Source organism: Pipistrellus hanaki (assembly GCF_964339955.1).
Source record: "Pipistrellus hanaki genome assembly, chromosome: 2".
NCBI classification, from domain to species: domain Eukaryota; kingdom Metazoa; phylum Chordata; class Mammalia; order Chiroptera; family Vespertilionidae; genus Pipistrellus; species Pipistrellus hanaki.
In genome coordinates, this window is record NC_140504.1 from 28,926,305 (window position 1) to 28,942,386 (window position 16,082).

Below are 16,082 nucleotides of genomic sequence, written 5' to 3' on the forward strand. Positions count from 1 at the left end.
CTCTGTGAGGCTTGGCTGCATTATCTTTAAACTGGGGTTACGCTGAGGATTAAGTGGGCCAATTCGCATAAAGTGCTGAACAGAGTACCTGTCATATGGTAAGTGCTTCGTAACTGTTAGGAACGATGATTTTAGCAACTTAATAAAAAAAGCATTTAAAGCTCCAATACATCAAACCAGGTAAGAGGGAACGAAATCTAAATCATCAAAACAACAAAATAATACAATGAAACCTAGGGAAAGATGTTGCATTAATTAAGGAACTAGGTCCAAGGATTTAGTGCTTACATTTAAATAAAAATAAAAGAAGGAAATGTGTGTGTGCCCATGCACATATTTGCATTCTTCAGCATTTCAAATGGGATAATGGTTTTTTTTTTTTAGGGTTACATGGCAAGTACTTTTAGCCCCAACTGCAATGTAACCAATCACTGCATAAGGAGCTTAGGGAGGCAAACAGCTAAAGTTTTCATGGTGTGATGCTCCAATGACGATGCAGCCTTGGGAAATGCTCCTGGAAGGAATAAACCACAAGCCAGGGCAAAAAGCAGGAAAGGCAGGATTTGGGGGCAGTGCTTAGCTGGGGTGTGACCAAGAGTCTAGGGCACATGTGTCAAACACAAGGCCCGCGGGCCAAATCCAGCCAGCCAGGCCTTGCAATGTGGCCCGCACCGCGCTGTCATCACTGCACTCCTCTGTCAGTTTATGACATTGTCAGTTTATGACTGTTCAGTAAACCATTCGGCCTGCGATTTAGGCTGGATTTTAGATTTTGGCCCCTTCTCTGATTGAGTTCGACAGCCCTAGTCTAGGGAGTAAAACCTTTAATCCAAAGAGCAGCGGCTCTTGGTCCTCAGAGAACAGAGAGCTTGGAGGGAACGGTATGGCCCTCGGCTAGAAGCCAGTAGGAGAGGCCCAAACTGGCCTTGTTGGGCTGGAGGTGACACCAGGGCACAGCTATAAGAACGTGTCAGACTTTCACTAGCACCCAGAAGAGAAACCACGGGTGCAGGCAGCTCCCCTGTTCCTCCACACACTTCACTTCTGAAAGCTGCCTGACCACACCCACTCTGCCTCCCCACTGCCTCTGCCAGCTCCTCTGAAGGTCTCTGCGCCTCACCACTGCAGTACCTCTTTCTATGACGGTGTTAGTCTCAGACTAGAAGATGGTGAGCTTTAAACTTCTCAAGTACCAAGTGCTCTTTTCTTTAAAAAAAATATATATATTTTTATTGATTTCAGAGAGGAAAGGAGAGGGAGAGAGAGATAAAAATATCAATGATGAGAGAATCATCTATTGGCTGCCTCCTGCAAGCTCCCTGCTGGGGATGGAGCCCCGGCATGTGCCCTGACCCGGAATGGAACTAGGACCTCCTGGTTCACGGTCGACGCTCCAACACTGAGCCAAATTGGCGGGGCACTGTGCTGAGCGTTCTTCACACAGACAATATTACAGACTTACAGACTTAGATGGGAAAGAGCTTCATTTGCCTACTTCTACCCGCAGAAGCCTACAAGTTCCAATTTTGAGGATCACAGTTCAAGGCTCTGATACTGATGTGCATTTACCATTTCAGGGCCCTCGGTGAACAATGGGACCAGAGAGACCTGGTGTGAATCCCGGCTTTGCACTTACCTGCCCCGCCACATGGAACTAATTACTTCCCCTCCCTGAAGCTCAGGTTCCTCCTGCTAAATGGAGATGATATGCACTTTGTATGAGAAGTGATGAATAAATGCAAAGAGATAATGATAGGAGATAAGATCTTGGATATCAGCAAAGTACCCCACCCGGCCCCTGACACACAGAAGTCCCTCAATACTAGTAATTGCAATGGTTGGATGGTATTACTGCTGGTCTGCATATTAATATTCCAGAGCCCCAAAGAGGTTTATGGGATTCACTACAAACTGAAACTGAGGGCCTGAGTGAGCCATTTCAAAAGCAATCTGCTCCTGCTGTCTGCAATTCGCTCCGCCCCCCCCCCCCCCCCCCCGCCCTTAACTGCAAGGGCCACTGGACAGTGTAAGTGAACGGTGTAAAGCAGTGTTTCCCAAACTTTTGACATATGTGTACCCCTTCTATAATTTTCGTAACACTGAGTACCCCTCGTACTCATGAGAATGTAGAATTAGACGCAGCTAAGTACAGTGCAGTGCATATCCCCACCAAACTTCGGTGCAACGCATAATCCCACCAAACTCTTTCCGTACCCCTGGGGGTAGCATACTTTGGGAAACACTGCTGTAAAGAGTTAACAGGGAGCATGACAGTGTTTGGGAAAACTAAAATTCCTGCCCCATTACTGCACAGTTGGTGAACCTTTCATCTGCCACCCGACTTCCTCTGCTCCGTCAGCTTCCTAATTGTCTAGACTCTAGAGCACATGTGTCAAACACAAGGCCCGCGGGCCAAATCCAGCCCGCCAGGCCTTGCAATGTGGCCCGCACCGCGCTGTCATCACTGCACTCCGCTGTCAGTTTATGACATTGTCAGTTTATGACTGTTCAGTAGACCATTCGGCCCGCGATTTAGGCTGGATTTTAGATTTTGGCCCCTTCTCTGACTGAGTTCGACACCCCTACTCTAGAGGATGTGATGTATCTGGCACAGGAAGGAGGCCTCAGAGCAAGGTTCTGGGAAGGAGGCTTTAATAAGCGTCTGGGCTGTAAGACCACAAAGGAAAGAGCCTCGGCCAGGACAAGCCATGCCGGAGGTATGGTTCCCCACAAAAATGAGAGCAATGCCTGCAGGTGAAGGCAAGTTCTCGCCCACAAGCTGGAAGACAAGCCCCGGGACACAACGGTGTCTGGAAGGCCTTGCAGATGCTTTCCTCGGTGTGCAGAGGAGTAACAAAGGAGTGTCAATAAAAGCAGGCCCTGCTTCTCCACTCTTGACAATTCACTTACCTGCTTACTCACTGTGGTCTAGTTAACACCTGTATTTCCCTTCTCAGTCATGGACTCATTCATTGGTCATTAGTTCATTCATTCCACTAATGTTTATGAGGCATATGTGTGCTGGGCACTGTTTGGGGCATTGAAGATCTATCAGGGATAAAAGGGACAAAATCCCCTGTCCTCAGAGGCTTAAATTCCAGTGGAGAGAGACAACAGATGAAGATACATACAGAGAATGCGAAAAGGTGATAGGAGCTATGTAAAAATAAGAAAGCATGGAAGACAAGGACATGCCAGAGAGAGGGGTGTGATTTTAAGTAAGGTAGTCAAGGAGGCCTCATGAGAAGGTCATCTTTTACTTTTAAATATATTTTTATTGATTTCAGAGAGGAAGGAAGAGGGAGAGAGAGAGAGAAAGACATCAATGATGCGAGAGAATCATTGATTGGCTGCCTCCTGCATGCCCTCTACTGGGGATTGAGCCCACAACCTGGGGACGTGCCCTGACTGGGAATCGAACCAGTGACCTCTTGGTTCATAGGTTGAGCTCAACCACTGAGCAACACTGGCCAGACAAGAAGGTGATATTTGAGCTGGGCTTGAGGGGTTGAGGGCATTCCAGCTTTCTGCAGTGCCTACATCATGGTCACACCATGCTAAGCAAGGGGAGCCCTTTATTTGTAAGAGCATTCCGCCTCATCCTTTGTGGCATTTAAGGTGTGTGTGCTCCCAGCAGGCTAGGCCCGACCTCAGGGTGGGATCTGGGCCCACCGTGGGTACTCAGGGAGGGACCCCAGCCAAGAGAGGTGGAGTGCAAAGGCAGCCGGGCATGCTCACCTCCTCCAGCCGCCGCCGCTGCTCCTTCTGCTCCTCGATGCGCTTCTGGCGTTCGGCCAGCAGCTGCCGCTTGTGCTCCTCGTTCTCCCGCTGCTGCTGCTCCAGCTGCTGCCTCCGCAGGGCCTCGGACCGCTCCTTGTTGGCCAGCTGCAGCCGCAGGAAGTCCCGCCGCAGGGTCGACTCTCCTGGCAGGTTCAGAATGGAGCTGTGGGCAGGACAGAGAAGTCAGGATCCCACACGGGGCAAGAGCAACTGCTACCTTGGGTCTCGGGGGAGGAGATCAGGGCAATTAAATAGCCCCTCTAAAGGAACCACTTGCTCAAGCACAGGCTCTTAGGTCCTCCATTAAGTATATTACTCACCTCCAAAAGAAACAGAGTCAAAGTCAGAGACTAGTGTCAGACTCCCTTTCAGTTGACTACTGCATACACATGCTGTCCCCTCCTTAGAGGGATGCCACATTCCAGAGGCCACACCGCTCTCACCCTTGTGACATGGCAAAGATCTCTTTCTAAAGTCTTTAGTGTGTGTGCAAGCCCTGAGCCTCAGACCAGCTTATTTTCACATTTAAGAAAGGCAAGAACAAAGCTAGAAAATAAAAATTAATCGGGAGCTGAGGGAGCCTACTCTCCTTAGAGAAGCACAGTTCACCCTCACTCACATCACCTCCTTGACTTCTGTACCAAAACACAGGAGGCAAAGGGCAGGCTGCTCACGTGAAGATGTGATGAGCCAGGAAGGGACAGTGCGAGGTCCAAGTCGACAGAGCAGGACTTGAACCCAAGTTTGCCAAGTCCGAGGGGTCAGGACTTTTTTTTTGTGATCCTCTCCCCCATTAAAGTGAAGTTAAGCCAAAACTGGTTTGGCTCAGTGGATAGAGCGTCGGCTTGCAGACTGAAAGGTCCCAGGTTCTATTCCGGTCAAGGGCATGTACCTTGGTTGCGGGCACATCCCCAGTGGGGGTTGTACAAGAGGCAGCTGATCAATGATTCTCTCTCATCGATGTTTCTAACTCTCTATCCCTCTCTGTGAAAAATCAATAAAATATATTTTTTTTAAAAAAAGTGAAGTTAAGTGGTTTGGTTCTGGTCACAGAGGGTGCATGCAACTGGGACTTCAACCAGCTCACTGATCCTAGATTCTCTTTAAAAACTGTGAGTCTCAATTCTACCTTACCTGCAAAATGGCCATTAGGCACATGCATGTACATGTATGCGTTTGCATGTGCATGTGGCAGAGAGAACAAGGAGGGCAGAGGAACACCAAAAGCACTGCTGTCCTACTCATCATCCAACTGCATGTGTATAACTCAAAGTCACAGGCACAACAGCCTGACAGGTAGAAAATGGCTCTTATTTGTTCATACAAACCTAGCCCCTTTAATCTTTCTGGCAGCTCTCACTTGAAATAACTATATTAAATAATTGTTTGAGTGCCTACTACATAGCAGGCTTTAGTGTATACAGTAGGAGGTAACCAAATTCTTCCTCTATGGTTTCCTTCTTGTGAAAAAGACTGAAAAATAATTAGGCAGACAGACCAATAATTACAAATAGCACAATTTCAGGTACTGATCGGCTCTACAGAAGATAAAGTTTAATAGTGTAAAGTGATAGTGGCAAGGGTGCTGGGGTAAAGATTAGGGTTCTGCTTTGGATGGGGTGATCAGGGAAGACCTCTCCAAGAAGTTGAGCTAAGACTCAACTGATAAAGAGTCAGTCTTAAGAAGAGGTAGGGAAGAATCCTTCAGGCAGAAGGAAAAGCAAGTACAGCTGAGCCATGAGTAACACAGGGGTTAGGGGTGCTCACCACTGACTTGTGCAGTAGAAAATCTGTGCATAACTTTGGACTCCCTCCAAACTTAGTTATTACTCAATATCCATCAAGGACTAGTTCTAGGAATACCACCCCTACCCCCCACAATCCCCTTGCAGATACCCATATCCAAGGATGGTCTAGACCCGTGTATAAATGGCATATGTCAATGCACAAAGTCAGCCTTATGTATCTGAGTGCATGGGCAGTTCAAAACCATGTTAAGGGTCAGCTGTATAGAGGCCTGTGGTGGGGATGGGTGTGGCCTCTTCAAGTAACTGAGCTCCAGCTGATCTTTCCCAGAGCAGAGGGAACGACAGGGAATGACAGGGAGCATGGTAGGAGAGGTCAGAGAGACAGGGAAGTGAGGGCAGAGCCACCCAAGGAAAAGTTTAGCAGGAGAGTAACATGATATGATTTGTTTGGCTGCTGAATGGACGAGAGTCTGCAAGGGGTAGGAGGACAAGCCAGGCCACCAGCTGGGCTGCTCCTGAAGTGGCTCTGGGGTGGAGACTTCAGGGCAGGAGTGGCAGGGATGGAAGTTGGGAGAATCACGTGGGACAGAATTCATGAAATCTGTTGGTGGATCTAAGGTGTGGATTGAAGGGTGACTTGCAGGTTTGGCCTTGGCACCTGGGCAATGGTGGTGACAACAACTGAGACGGAGAATGCTGGTGGGAGGAGCCGCTTTGGAGGCAGCTGATAATTCTGTTCTGGAGATTGGATAGCGTGCTATGTGAGATACTGCCCGAAAATGACATAAAAAGCCTTCGTTTGTAACATTGCAAACAAAGACAATGTTTTTACACAAAGACAGTGCTTGGATTCTACTAACAATCCTCCCCTAAAATGTACAGTCTTTGTGTAGAACTCCAAAGCAAACCCCAAATGACAACGCTTATCTTCGCAGGCCACCTGCTCTGTGCAAGGGGGGGGGGGGGGGGTGAGGGGGAGAGAAGGGGGAGGAGCTTCTTGACCCTCACGTGCACAGGAGGACGCTGGATCAATGTCAGGTGACCTGAGCTGTATTACTGACTCCATCATTAACTCGCTGTGTGACCAGGTTGCCACCCTTAGACTGTTTGTCACCTCATTTCTAAAATGAAATAACCACGGTCTCTTTCTACTTTTCAGGATTTCATGAAGATTATTAATTAGATGTGTCCATAAAACAGGACTTGGAACATAGTCTTCGACGTGATCTAATGACATGTTACAATTATAGAAATGTCAAGGCATGGCTAGATTGGCTCACTAAGTGACTGCTAACATGCAGTTTAGCAAGCATTAGTTAAAAAGGGCTTTTTTTCAAGATCTCTGCAGAGAGATCAGAGTGACTGACACGGCCGCCTGGGTGAGCTTTGGAAAAGAATGTACAGCTTCTCTGAAAGCAGGGCATTTGGTCCTTAGCTTGACAAGAATGATCATTTGCCATGTCACAACTTGACAGTCATCATCTCAAGGCTGCTAAGCCAGGGGTGGCCAGGATGTTAAGTATTAGCTGGAGGGAAAGAATCATCTCTCAGTCTTTGACCTTGAGAAGTCCTATGGCGTGAAACAGAAAAACCGGGTGGCCCAGCAAGCTCAGTTCCGCCTGCCTTGTTCCTGGTATTTTGGCAATAATCCAGCTTGGTAGGTCTGAGTTAGCTCCAGAAAGGAACCCACAGCTCATCCTAGCAGTGAATGAGCTGGCCCCTTACTTAGTCAAGAAGCTCTGCCTCCACAGTATGGGAACTGCTCCTTTTTTAGGAGCACTGGGTTTCCCTCCTGGGGTGGCTGATGAATGAAGACCCATATATCCCAGTGATGTTTCTACTTGTGCATTTTCCCCAGTTAATCTCACTTCACCCAAACTGCATGCCCACTGTGATGTGTGTGACTGTGTCCTGGGCTCTCTGAACTGCTGCCAGCTGAATTCTCTCACGAAAGAGAGATCCTGGCGGTGTGAGCACACTGGCATTAATTATTTATAAACACAGACTGGAAGAAAGTTGGAATCAAAGTCAAGTGAAATTCAAAAGGTAGAGATGATAATAATTAAGCAGCACTTGATTCTGGGGTCTGACAACATGACAACAGGAGTGGGCATGAAAGTCTCTATTTAGGGTTCAGTGCTAGAGTGTAATTTGATTTTCTGGAAATGGTTTCCTCTTTGATTAGGCTGTGGGTGAAAATACCGAGGCCTGTGACAAGAACAGTGGCTGCCCAAATGGCCTTCTCAAAGGTATGAATTGAATGACTCATGTCCAAAAATACCACTTAGGTCTCCAGAAAGATGTAGTTTTAGTCCTGTATCACTCAGATGATAGCCTGCTGCCCATTCTACACATTACAGATGTGAAGAAACAAGGCCTTAGAATAGAGACCATCGCTGAAACTGGTTTGGCTCAGTGGATAGAGCGTTGGCCTGCAGACTGAAAGATCCTTGGTTCGATTCTGGTCAAGGGCATGTACCTTGGTTGCGGGCACATCCCTGGTTGGGGTGTGCAGGAGGCAGCTGATCGATGCTTCTCTCTCATCAATGTTTCTAACTCTCTATCCCTCTCCCTTTCCTCTCTGTAAAAAAATCAATAAAAATATATATTTTTAAAAAGAATATAGACCATAAATCTTGGGGAACAAGGTAAAGAAAATGCTGATTTCCACATTTGCATGAGTCTGCCTAGGGAAAATTTCCCAAATGAACGAGCATGTTTGTAGGCAATAAATTAAATAAGACCATCATGCTGGGACTCTTAAAAAAAAAAAAGAACCTATAAATCAATAGGAAGTGAATCACAAGCACAATTCAGAAGGTGGAAATGAGAAGATGTGGCTCTTGCGCTCCTACCTGGGCTCTCCCGAGTCATTCTCCTCCTCTTCTTCCTCACTTCCGCTGTACTCGTATTCGGTCTCATCTAAACAGAGACTCACAGGTTAGTGCATCAAAAGGAAACAACAGCCTTGGGAAGTCCAATCACTCATTTCATATATATAAATAAACCGAGGTCCAAAGAGTTGTTATTAATGCTGAGCAGAGACAGGCTCCAGGCACCCTGACTTGGGCTCCGAAAGTTCCCATTAGCTGCATCCAAGTACATGGAATTAATCACACCCAAGCCTGTCCCGCCTGACTCAAGATCTCTGTTTCCACTGCCCAGTGCTCATACAAAGGTGAAGACAAGGAACTGAAAAATCACCTTTCAGTTTGTGTTGACTCACAATGTAGAACCAGCTAAATAAATCTTTCATTGGCCCAGTTAACTTATTGTGAGTTTTAATAATTTTTCAAGTAGGAATATTAATAGGACTTATATGAACTCACAAATTGCCTTTAGATATCATGACAAATATCAGAAAGAAACTTTTGACAGTATGTGATATTAAAAATATGGTTAAATGTGTTTTGATTGACCCTCTGGTTAATCAAAGCAAGTTAACATGCAATAATGATTAAGACTGAGTCTTTGCTTTGCAGGAGATCAAAATTTAATGGGTAAGATGGATAAATAAGTAATCAGAGACCCTGTGATTATAAAGAAAGGGAACTAACCGTTGTTGGGTATCTCCCATGCCAGTCACCATAATTAACACTTTACCGATGTTCTCCTATTTATTTCTCATAATAATCCTTTAACATAATACCCACTTTTCAAGTGAAGACACTGAGATTATAAGAGGATAAGAAATATGACCAATGTCATCTAATTAATAAATAGGGAACTTGGATTTAGAATTCAATACAAACTTTTCCCAATTTTAAAACTAGTGTTCTTTCCAACATATTATATGCTAAATAGAAGTACACAAAAATAGCAATACGATATCAGAGAAAGGATCAGCAGAGTTCACTGGTTATGATGGGGAAGGGGGACATGAAATATTTGAGGAGGAAATGGGTGGGCCTTGGAAGGTCAGTGTCTCTCTTCCAGGCAGATGGTAGTGGAAAGTGGTGAAAAAGGGCATTCTAAGCAACATAACCAACTGACTGTGGCTGACAGTGTTATAGTGCACGGCGTATTCAGAAAACAATGACATGAGTGGTGAGATGTCTGGGTGTGAGAAAAGCAGATGGAGTAAGAAAGGCCAGCAGGTCTGATATATATATATATACATAAGGCTTGTTGTTCCTTATATAAACCATGCATGTAGCTTTTGATTTTAAGCAAGGAAGGGTAGTGTCGTATTACTGTTATCCTTTCATAGCTGTGGGTTAGTAATTATCACTTGGAAAATATTTGTGTACCCCTAAAGGAACTAAAAATGCAATTTGGTTATGTTACCACCAGGGGCATGCTGAGGACTATAGCACCCTATATAATAAAAGGGTAATATGCAAATTGACCCTAAGGGCAGAATGACTGGTTGCTATGATGTGCACTGACCACCAGGGGGCAAACGCTCAATGCAGGAACTGCCCCCTGGTGGTCAGTGCGCTTCTACAGGGGGAGGGCTACTCAGAGAGAAGCTGGCTCAAGGCTGGCCAGAGCAATGGCGGTGGCGGGCCTAAGCCATAAATTGGACATTCCCTAAGGGCTCCCAGGCTGAGGAGGACCCCCCCCCCCCCCCCACTGCTTTCCGTACTATTTAGCCATTAAAGGGATAATTAAATGAAACTGAAAGTGAGATGACTTCAAGCATATTTTCTAAAATCGCAAGTTAGCTTCATATATTTAGGCTACTTACATAGAGAAGCTTTATAAAGTGTCTTAATATTCCAAATTAAAAGTTTAATATTTCCAACTTTCAATAAACAGAGTTCAAAGTAAAATGCAGAAAATTTATCTATTAGAGGTAATTATAGCAAGGGAAAAAAGCAACCAATTAATCCAATTATTTGTACTCTCTAGGGTAAAACCTTCATTTATCAGGCTTGTTAACTGTAATACTTCTTCAGAATGTGGTTTGATTGCTTTTATAACACCGGCTTAAATCAGCATGTGTCAATCTATTAAAAAAATAATATCAGGCAAAAAATATCATAAGGCAATGAACATTAAAATTATTTGATTCACCCGGCTGGAGAGGCTCAATTAGTTGAGCATCATTCTGTGCACCAAAAGATTGCCAGTTCAATTCTCAGTCAGGGCACATGCCTGGGTTGTGAGTTTGATCACTGGTTGGAGCACATAGAGAAGGCAATCTATTGATGCTTCTCTCTCACATAGATGTTTCTCTCTCTCTCTCTCTCCCCCCCCTCTCTCTCTCTCTCTCTCTCTCTCTCTCTCTAATAATAATAATAAATAAAATAAAAAATTATTAGATTCTATGGTCGTTACCGAAGGGGAAGGGGAGTCAAAGAAGGTAGAAGAGAGTAAAGGGGTCAAATATATGATAATAGAAGGAGAGTTAGTATACCTCCTACCAGAACTCCTCTCTTCTACTTTGCAAAGAAGGAACACATTCAACATAGTCTGTTTTCATGGGGTAGAGAGTTCTGACTCACATTCCAGTTTATATCAACAAAATGTGAAGACAACCTAGGGCACACACTTTATTCATCCTTACAGGTCAGAGGCAGAGAGTTCTCAGAAAGTAATCCTGGATAGTACTGAAAAGTTATAGGTCAATAAAGAATCATCTAAATAAGAATAGCCAATATTTATCGAATATGTCTATGTGCCAGGCATTGTATGAAACGATTTACATGTACTATCACAGTTAATCTTTGCAACAACGCCAGATAACACTAATCATTATAATAAATCCAGTTCTATTTTAAAGATTAGAAAACTGGGGGAAGTTCACATAACTATGAAAGAGTAGACTAGAATCTGAACTTAAAATTTGAGTCTGAAAACAAAATTCTGACCACTTAACCTACTTTATGTATCCACAGTAAAAGAAACTTCCTTTTGTAGAGAAAGTGGCCTTGAATGGTTGCATGTCTCACACACCACCCTAAATTACTTCCTTTAAAATTGTGACTTCACAGAGTAGTCCAAGACTACTATTAATAAGTAAAGAGTTGAAAAAAATCAGTCCTTTTTGACTATCACTTACCTATCTCTTTTCATGCCTAGTTCCTCCAGCTTGGACTGCCCCATCCCCAGCACCTTAGTTCTAATTGACATCTTGTCCTTCTCCATCACAAACATCTGGAGGGGGACCTCCCTTTTGGCTGAGCCTTCTAACCTCCTGCTCCTGAACCTAACCTGATCACATATTTTCCTGAGTCTCCAGACGGACAACAAAGGAGGATCTCTTTTCTTGAACCTTCGCGAGGATTTCTCCTCCTCTCCAAGCCCTCTGGTGATCTGACCTCTGCCTAATTCCTACACTGCTCAGTACCTCACCCCCTAGGTCCCTGATCATACCTTGCCACATTAGATATTAACTACAGAGGCAAAGAAGAAGGAAAACCAAATAAAAAGAGAGCAACCCTGTCCTAGGCTGCCCATCACCTTCCACTACTCCTTCTGGATTGTGAAGAACAAAGGAGAGGGGTGGAGAGGATTGAGGCAAGGAAAAGCATATCACCAAGTTCCTCCCATCCCCATCCCTGGCCTTCCTCTCTATCCTCCACTCCCTGCACACTCAGTGCTCACCTTGCCAGCTCTAAACGGCCTCCTTACTGTGACTTCAGTGCCAGTTTCCCCCTCCTTTTCCCACTATCTATCCTCTGTACCTCTCCCTTTCATTCCCTATCTTAACCTTCCCTATCTCCCAGCCCAAGAAGACATAAAACCTGCCGCAGACCACATGCATGTTTACATTGGTCAGGATATTAATTAAGGAATTTTTGAGTCTCTATCCAAACAGTCCTAGGACCTCAATCCTGACTGTCCTTTCCAATAATGTGTGAAAAAACAGTGTGGCATAACAGCCAGAGCCATGAGAGATACGTTTTTGAATCTATAAATTAAGAAGTGCATTAAATGATCTTCCAGATTCAAAAGAAAAAAAAAAGGCCTGGCAATCTCATTTATAACACTGAGACGATAAGAACATTTCTTCTGACTTCCAAATAACTAAATTAGAAATGAGCCTCAGTGCACAAATTCTTTAAATGTTGAAGACTGCCAGTACCGAGAAATGTCAACTAGATTTTTTAGGTTGTCTGTCTTCAGTAGATCTTCAGTCTTCAAAATATGAATATTCATTTGAATGAAGAAAACCACTTGTGTTATTAAATCACTTCATAGTATCACTCAACGTGACTCTTTGTTCAGTGCCTGGAAAAGGTGATATTTCTCTCGGTTCTATTCTCTCATGAAAGATTCCATTCAGCAGTCTCACTCCATTGATGCCCACAGGCTGTGATCTCAGAGGCAGCCCTTCACACGAAAGAATAATGCAGGCCCATTAGAAACCAGCCCAAGTCACCTCCAAATACATCAAGAGCTCGGAACTCACCCCATCTTTTGTTTCCCTGGCTGAAATACAAATGTGCCTCTAACCTTTCTCGCCTCGCTTCTTCTTTGTTCTATCGATATGGTCCTTGAGTTGAATGCGGACCTGTCGTTCATTAGGTTGGTCTCGTATAAACGGGTGCTTCATCAGTTGCTCTGTTGCTGGTCGCTGGCTATGATTCTTCACCAAGCAGCTCTCAATAAATGACTGGAATTTCTTTGACCTGTCAGACAAAAGAGATGAACCACAGGTTAAAAAGACAATCTGAAGAAAGGCAGACGTATTTTTTGAAACTCTAGAATAAAAAAATTAGAAAAAGGAAAATAGGTCCAATCAGCCAATGTAGAGATCAACCCATTCCAAAGTGGGTCTAGCCCTTTATTACGTACAATGGGGTAAAAAGGCATCATCACCATCAACACACAATTCATGGCTTCTATGGTAGTGATTATATGTGAAAGTATTTTTTTTTTTTTGCACAATTCATACATAATATCTCACAGGAAACCAAAAGGAATCAGAGAAAGAAAGAGCCCACTGGAAATCAGACCTGGAAATTCTATGGGAATGAGAGAACCACTGCTGGGTCTTAAAGAATCAGGAAGAAATCACTCTGGGGAAAGGACAGTTCAGGGAGGTTATAAAATCAGTGAAAAACTCCAGTTGGGAGTGAGCACACTGTATGTCAGGGGACACTGAAGTGAGATATCTAAATGAGACAGAAAATGCAATATGAAAAAAGTAAAACCAAGGTTGGATAGAGGAGTCCATTTTGTGAAAATGAACAAGATTCTTCTATGGGACAGTGAACTTGACCTGGCAAAATTTTTTAAAAAAGTATATATTTTATTGATTTTTTACAGAGAGGAAGGGAGAGAGATAGAGAGCTAGAAATGTCAATGAGAGAGAAACATCGACCAGCTGCCTCTTGCACACCCCCTATCGGGGATGTGCCCACAACCAAAGTACATGCCCCTGACTGGAATTGAACCTGGGACCTTTCAGTCCGCAGACTGACGCTCTACCACTGAGCCAAACCGGTTTCAGCTGACCTGGCAAAATTTTTAACTGGTAATTTCAGAGTTACTTTTGAACTCTGCTTTCCAATTAACTAAATCAGGATGTATGCATATGCTTGTTATCAACCCACGGACTTAGAAATTTAGCTTTAAGGGACTAAGTTCATATCCGGAAGGCAATATTTCCTCAAAGATACAGGGGCAGGGGAGCGCTGGTGAGAGATACCACACCAATGATTAGGGAAGCAGGTCGAAATTAATGGACTTTAGTTATGATTCACGAGTGGAGCATGCATGTTCCTGCTGAAAGTTCCAGCATGATAAATAATTAACCTCATGACTCTATAGCGGACTTGTCCAAGGTGTTCCATTGCTAATATGGCACTTCACCCTCAGAGACCTCTGCAGAACCCTGGTCACCCTACTCACCATCCCCACCCTGCTCAGAGCTGGAGGGAACCAATTTTGTGCTCTCTGTCGCCCTCTTGTGAAGCACTGTGGCCTTACAGGAGCACATTCCAAGAGCCAGCCTTTCCCAAGTTTCCCAGCAGGCCCTCAGTGTGAGTGTGTGTGTGTGTGTGTGTGTGTGTGTGTGTGTATGGTGTATTTACTTAAGGCCTTGACACCACACAGCACATAATGGTGAGCGTGCTCCTCAAGATTCAAATGTGAGAGGACATTCACATGTGCACCACTTTAGTCCTGCCCAGGTCAAAGCAGTTTCTCACCTTTTCCCACGTTTTTAAAGTACTGAGTTTTTTTTTTAAATATTTTTCCTTTCTAAATTTCTAAACTATGCCCAAGCTTTTGAAAACACATTATAAAAGTAAAGGTAACCTGCTATGCTTGGGGTCAACTCGGGATGAATCAGGATTGGACTGTAAATCATGTAACAGGATGGACATTCTATGTACCCTGTATGTCCTACAGCCATTACCTGCTTCCTCCACACTGGAAATCCTGTGTTTGGATGTGCTTGAGTCATATTTGTATCATGAGCACACTACCTGCTCTGATATCTTTGATGAACAAATGATGCCTGAATGGTTATCGGACAAGAGCTGTCCTAGGGCTACCTTCAAATCATGAGGGACAGAAAGGGGGGCTTGGAGAGTAGATATTGTTTTATTATGTTGTTTTTCTCAGATCTATCAGGTAAATCTGTGGAGGCACAAATGTGATTATCACCTAAGGAGAGACTTTGTAAAAAAACAAAAACAAAAAAACACACCCCATAATGAATTAATGGACTCTCCTAAGGAATCAACTTAGGAGAATGAGGTTAACCTGCATAAAGAAATAAACAAACTCCACACGGTGCTTTTCTAGGTAGAAAATCAATATTAGGAAGATGTAAACAAAACAGACAGGAAGCTATTAAACATGCACAAAGAATGCAAATGGCAGCTCTCTTTTTCCTTCTTCCAACTAGAAGGAAGTGCTCATTTTTCACAAAGTGGTCAGCTATTAATTAGAGTAGGGGTGTCGAACTCAATCAGAGAAGGGGCCAAAATCTAAAATCCAGCCTAAATCACGGGCCGAATGGTTTACTGAACAGTCATAAACTGACAATGTCATAAACTGACAGCGGAGTGCAGTGATGACAGCGCGGTGCGGGCCACATTGCAAGGCCTGGCGGGCTGGATTTGGCCCGCGGGCCTTGTGTTTGACACATGTGAATTAGAGGATGATAAATAAAAGAAATCACACCCAATTTAAAAAGGAGCTATCCAGACTTAATAGACTGTCCATGCCATTCACCAGTACTGACACCTCACAAACTCAGAGAAACCTCCAGGATGAGAATGTTGAAGATGTTCAGTGGAACCTGCCCATCTCAGAGTCACTTCTCCAGACTCTCTCGCAGAAGGAAAGAACCTCAAAAGATATTCAAGAGGACAACTTTAGGTCCAAGGGGTGGACCTGGACAGAGAACCACAAAGCTGGCAATGTGTCCCACACCTTCTTCAAACGGCACTGTATTTGAAGAGAACATAATGCTGACTTATAAGTCTTCAAAGAAAGCTTCATCATCTCTTTTTTAAGTGGGTGTGACCAAAGAATCAATATACTTAATTACACATTTAATTAAAACGAAAAACACCACCTATGTTGAACACCACCTGGCTATTTGCTGAGCAGTCTTAAGGGTTTAAAGTACATTTATATAACTTTATT

The 16,082-nt window shown here is 44.1% G+C and overlaps 1 protein-coding gene across 5 annotated transcripts in view; it reads right to left on the minus strand.

Moving 5' to 3' along the window:
- The window catches only part of TNIK (TRAF2 and NCK interacting kinase), a 355,562-nt gene that overhangs the window by 97,355 nt on the left and 242,125 nt on the right, over positions 1–16,082 (minus strand). For all 5 annotated transcript variants that reach the window (XM_084874084.1, XM_084874083.1, XM_084874082.1 and 2 more), the window contains exons 10-12: positions 12,933–13,108; positions 8,384–8,450; positions 3,739–3,943 (exon numbers count right to left, since the gene is read on the minus strand). In XM_084874084.1, coding sequence (XP_084730210.1) covers positions 3,739–3,943; positions 8,384–8,450; positions 12,933–13,108 — 448 coding nt within the window. The remainder of the gene's footprint in view (positions 1–3,738; positions 3,944–8,383; positions 8,451–12,932; positions 13,109–16,082) is intronic.